Source organism: Hydra vulgaris, chromosome 03 (assembly GCF_038396675.1).
Source record: "Hydra vulgaris chromosome 03, alternate assembly HydraT2T_AEP".
Classification (NCBI taxonomy): domain Eukaryota; kingdom Metazoa; phylum Cnidaria; class Hydrozoa; order Anthoathecata; family Hydridae; genus Hydra; species Hydra vulgaris.
Genome location: NC_088922.1, coordinates 31,851,185 through 31,857,500, shown reverse-complemented (window position 1 = coordinate 31,857,500; position 6,316 = coordinate 31,851,185). Strand labels below are relative to the sequence as shown.

General features: G+C 26.9%; 1 protein-coding gene across 2 annotated transcripts in view; it reads left to right on the top strand.

Moving 5' to 3' along the window:
• LOC136078090 (uncharacterized protein KIAA0825 homolog) overlaps positions 1 to 6,316 on the top strand; it is a 114,251-nt gene that overhangs the window by 86,061 nt on the left and 21,874 nt on the right. For both annotated transcript variants that reach the window (XM_065792927.1, XM_065792928.1), the window contains exons 19-21: positions 958 to 1,066; positions 1,989 to 2,038; positions 2,550 to 2,596. In XM_065792927.1, the coding sequence (XP_065648999.1) occupies positions 958 to 1,066; positions 1,989 to 2,038; positions 2,550 to 2,596 (206 nt within the window). The remainder of the gene's footprint in view (positions 1 to 957; positions 1,067 to 1,988; positions 2,039 to 2,549; positions 2,597 to 6,316) is intronic.

Here is a 6,316-nt window from a genome sequence, read left to right as displayed (position 1 = left end):
AAATATAAATGCTTATAGCGATAAAATCCAGACCTAAGATTCCTTTTTTTTTTTAAAAAAAATCTTAAAATCACAATCGCTTGTCCAAATTTTAACAAGATTTTGAATAAATACATTTTTAGGTGATATGAACATTATAGTTTAAAAATATGACCTGTTCTGATTGGCAATTTTTTTAAATTATAAGCTCTTTCTTGATCGGAATTCAATTATTTTTTGTGAAAATTGATAGAAATATTGTGTTTTGACAACTATATATAGTTAATATACATCAGAAACGATTAGAACTAGGATCAATAGTAAATTAATGAACTTTTTCAAAAGATTTTAACTAAATTCATGTTAACGCTGATGAGCGGAATTAATCTTAAGACTCCAAAATGGTGTTCTTTAGATTCACTATTACTGGTAGTAAAAAGGTTTTGAAATTTATATAAAAAAGAAAAGTTTCTTTAAATATTAAAAAAGCCTGAAGCAATAAAAGTTATACCATTTAAAGCTCTTGTTTGGACATACTACGCTAAGAAAACTATACTAATTACAAATAAAAGAATTTGAATAATTTGTAAATCGCCTTAATTACACTGAGTTATTACAAGACATCTAAAATTTTAGTAAAAGTTTCTTTATATTTATTGTGTTAAAGTATGGAAAAGTCTATGTATATTTATTAATTTTAGTTTTATACACTGTTGATTTTGTTATAATATTGTTGATAAATAATTGTTTTGATATTGTTGATATATATATATATATATATATATATATATATATATATATATATATATATATATATATATATTAAAACATAAAAAAATTAAACATCAAAGTTAAACAAATATTGAAATAAAATTTTATTTATTTATATAATTTTTTAAATCATTTGAGCAATTTTATAAATTTTACTGAAAATTCAAAAGTTTAAGTTTCAATGGATGTAAATAATTTTGTTTGTAGATGTTACAGAAAACCCAAAAGTTTCAATGGATGTGTACAAATATTTGCAAAATTCATCAGAGATAATCATGAAAAAGCTTTCTGATTTAGATGCATGGTGTAACCTCAAGTATGCTTTTATTGAAAGTATAAGTACATAAAAGTCTGTATTTTATTTTTTAGTTAAATAAAACACTTGTAAATGATAAAAAGAGCTTATAAAGAATTGTTTCTCATAAGAGATACAATTTTAAAAAATCTGAGAGAAACTTGAGTAAGGTTTCAAAGTATCGCTAACAAAAAAATTTGAAAGTAAATTTTTGTTAAGTAAAAACTAGTAAATAATGTAAAAAAATAAAAAATAAGTAATGAAAACAAAATTTTTTTAGCAACCATGAAGCATGATCATGCTTATGTGGTTGTCATGCTGATACGGTTGTTGAACTTATTTTAATAAAGCAAAGTTGTTACCAAGTTTTCACCTACAACTAAAAGAATTGTCAAAAACAGTCATGTTTATGGTGGTATTTATTATATTAATAAATATAATAAATAAAAGTATTTTATATTTTATTTTGATGTGTTAATGATCTTGTCTCTAATCATTGTCAACACATAGTTTTGTTCTCTAATGTTACATAAAGCTAGCCAAAATCATTTATGTAGGCAAGAACCATATTATGTAGGGCAATTTGCAGTAAATACTTGCTACAAGCAACTTAAAAATAGTTTTTTACAACGATTAAACAATAGTTGTAAAAAAGATTATATTTTTTTTTAGCATACATCAGTGCTAGTTTTTTTTAGCATACATCAATGTTAGAAGTGACTCTAAAAATTTCTAAAAACCAATTTTAACTGACTCAAGAAATACACTTGTGGAGGGTAAAGATAGATTGTTTATAGGACCATGGTACCCTTCATTCTTTAGTCCTCTTCCTCAGAAAAAAACCTACTTACTGTATCACTAAATTATAAGTTCTTTAAAAACTGATCTTTGCATTTATATTTTCAATTTTACAAAAATTATAAAGATTTGTTAATTATATTAGGAAACATGAAATTGATTTAAATGAAGGCAATCATCTTCTTATTGAGAAAAGTATGTTTTTTTTGTTTGTTTGTTTTTAATTTTATGTATATTTAATACATTATATTTAATATCATACACTTTATTACTTGATATATTTCAAGTTGACCAATTACAAATGTTGATATACTTTACCAATTGACCAATTACAAATGTTGGTATACTTTACTAACTAATCAATTACAAATGTTGATATACTTTACCAATTGACCAATTACAAATGTTGATATACTTTACCAATTGACCAATTACAAATGTTGGTATACTTTACTAACTAATCAATTACAAATGTTGATATACTTTACCAATTGACCAATTACAAATGTTGATATACTTTACCAATTGACCAATTACAAATGTTGGTATACTTTACTAACTAATCAATTACAAATGTTGATATACTTTACCAATTGACCAATTACAAATGTTGATATACTTTACCAATTGACCAATTACAAATGTTGATATACTTTACCAATTGACCAATTTAAAATGTTGATTTTTGTTTATTTTGTTGTTCTAGAAAATGATTCATTGCAATTTATTTATTCATTATTGAAGCATAATAAGGTGAGAAAATTTAATATTTGTGAACTTTATAAAACTTAATATGGTTTATGAACTTTATAAAACTTGATATGGTTTGTGAGATTTAATATAAATTTAAGATAGTTAGTGAATTTTATTGAATATGGTTATTAATAAATTTTTTTGTAATTAATAAATACTAATATTTACAACTTAGATATAAATAATATATTGTATATAAATATATATATATATATATATATATATATATATATATATATATATATATATATATATATATATATATATATATATATATATATATGTATATATATATATGTTGGGCCTAAGAAAAAGCAAAATTATATAAAAAATAATTATTTTGGATTTTACTGGGTAGAAAATGACATTTTTTAACTAAAAATGAAAAGAAATCTGCAATTTTACAAAGTTTAAAAATATATATATATTTTTATGTTTTTTATTAACCAATAAAAAGTTTTAAGAATAGAAACATATCTTTTTTTGAAAGTAGAGCGGGTTTGCATGCACTCATATTTATATATATATATATAAATATATATACATATATATATATATATAAATATATATATATATATATATATATAAATATATATATATATATATATATATATTATATATATATATATATATATATATATATATATATATATATATATATATATATATATATATATATATATATATATATATATACACAGTATCGGACAAAACGAGTGCAACCAAATAATGCTAATTTAGTTTCTTTATATAAAAGTGCTGCATTTTTTCAATTTAGAGAAATAACTATGTAACTGTTTAGAGACAAAGTTCTTCAAGTTTTATTCATCACAAAGTTCATTATTTGTACACGAAAATTAATAAATTAATCAAAAGTATTAAAAAAAGTTGATTTCCTTCTGGAAAAAACAATTGCAACTCAACAAAATGTTGACCAAGCTGTATTTTGCTATCAATATTTTGTGGAGAATCCTTTGTTGTCGATCACAGCCTTGCATCTTCGAGGCATAGATTCGATCAGGTGATCAATCAAACTTTGTGAAATTGCTGCCCAGGCCTTTTGGATTTGTTCAAACAGTTGATCCTTATTACGAACACCTTCACGATTAATTCTGCGGTTGACGATCTCCCACAGGTTCTCGATAGGGTTGAGATCCGGAGATTGAGGCGGCCAATCTATCACTGATAGGTGGTTGTCTTGAAACCACTGCTTGACTACTTTTGCAGTGTGTTTCGGATCCTTGTCTTGCTGAAAAACCCATTTTATTGGCATATTCCATTCAGCATGAGGTAACATAACATCTTTCAGGATATTTTTATACATGAAACGGTCCATTATTCCATCGTTTTGATGTATTGGACCTAGACCGTTAGTAGAAAAACACCTCCAGACCATTACATTGCCTTCACCATGCTTCACGGTTTTATGGCAGTAACGTAAATCGAGGTGTTTTCCGGTCGGTCGATGTACACGGCAAATGCCATCGCTCCCAATGATGTTGAACTTCGATTCATCACTGAACAGGACAGTTCGCCATTTCTGCACATTCCAGTCAAAATGAGATGTTGCAAACAGGAGTCTTTTCTTCTGGTTTTTTAGTGAAATCAGTGGTTTCTTTGCAGGGCGTCGAGAAAACAATCCGGCTTCAACAGCACGTCGTCTGATTGTTTGGATACAGGCAGCTCTAATTGCTTTTGTATCTCGACTGATGATATCCAGGGACCCTTCTTGACGGATCTGACGATCATAGAATCCTCTCTAGAAGTGGTGGAACGCGGTCTTCCACCTTTGTTGTCTGCTGCCAACTTCCTCGTAGAACGATATTTGGAACATAGTCTTGATACAGTCCATTTTTTCACGCGATATTTATCAGAAATACTTTTTGTGACATTCCACTTATGTAATTGCCAATAATTTTCTTTCTTAGTTCCAATCCAAGACTGTCGGGAGCCATTTTTGCACTTGAAGTCATAAAAATAATAAAAATAAATAATCATGCTTCTCAAGGCTTACCATGTTACATTTACCTTGTGATGATACAATAATGCTCTGTAGAACACAACATCTTGGTTGGATGTGGACTGTATTGATGTAATGAAACACTTGTTGTATTTCACTTCTTGTATTGATGTTCTTGGGTAAAACACTTTGATAAAACTCACTTCGATAAACTGTCTTGATAATACTGACTGATTGACTTCCATATACTGACTGAATTACATGTCAATTTACATGTCTCTTATATAGTAAAATGAACCTGTGTCAGGCCTTGTTACGAGATTTCGCTGCGTAGCGAAAACGCGTAGTGCATTTCTAAGTAACTCAACTCAGCAAATATATTTTGCATCGTTAGAAGTTATATTGCGTCACTAGCGTCTTTTTAAGTACCGCATTGTAATTAAAGTTATTTTATTAACGCGTTAAAAATCATACAAACAGTTTGTTTTCTTCTCAGTATAACAAAAGTTACAAATAAAATCTAAGTTCTTATTAAAAAAATCATTTTTGTTATTTTTTTCAAATATGAACTAAATTTTATTTTGAAAAAAATATTTTTTTCATGAAACGTAAAATATTTGTTTATTTTCTTATGATTTTATATTTGGTTTTTGGTTATTTTATTAACTGTTAATACATTTTTTCTTATTTAATTTGTGAACTCTTTTTAATAATGTTTTTAAACAATAAAGTTTTTTTTGTTATTTATCAGTTACCGATAACATATTCGTGATCATAATTTATTTTTGTAAATTAAATGAACGTCATTAAAACTTTACGTTATTGAATTAACAATAAACATAATATCTTATTAATAAAATATTTACATCAAAATAAATCGTGCATTTTTTAAACTTATTATGACTAAAAATAATTTTTATATTTAAAAGGAATTTATATATTTAATTCCTTAAGATAAAACTTAAAACACTTTTTTTTTTAAACTAATTTTTAATAGCAAAAAAAAATTAATGAAACAAACTGTTTCTTTAACAAAAAAATCTATTATTTTACAATTGCGGTTAAATGCTTTTACTTATGACTTTATTTCTTCTGAATAAACATCACGTTAACGGTAGTCAAAAGATAATTTAAATATTCTAAAAGATATAAGTTTTTGCGTAGCGCAAAACTGCTGAACGCGTAGGCAAATCGCCTTTTCGCAAGCAAAATGCGAGCTGCGTAGCGCCTCTTAACAAGGCCTGCTGTGTGAATCTTTTCTGGAAGATTCTAGATGCTTCTTTTCGATGCTTCTGGAAGCTTCTGGATGCGTCTGGATGCTTCTGAATGTTTCTGGATGCTACTGGATGCTTCTTCTGGAAACTTCTGGAAGCTTCTGCATGCTTCTGGAAACTTCTGGATACTTCCTTTAATTATTAAAAATCTTCCGTGACGTTGACACGGACCAGACTTAAGAAAATGAAACAAACCAAAAAAGTTGCACTTGTTTTGTCCGCTGCAAAATGGCACTTGTCAACGAAATTCTGCCTGTGTGCTGTCACCTGTCAGCTGATTGCTCATGTCATAGCATGCTATGACTCCAGACTCCTGAACTGTTTGCTGTTGTAGTATAGTTCGTTTCATTTTTAAGACATGTAAAATTAGGAACACTTTTTCGCATTGTTCGATGTTGGTTGCAAATGTTTTGTCCAATACTGTATATATATCATGGTCTACTATATTACACGGCCATCTATGTTACATTTTAGAGGCCGCAATAT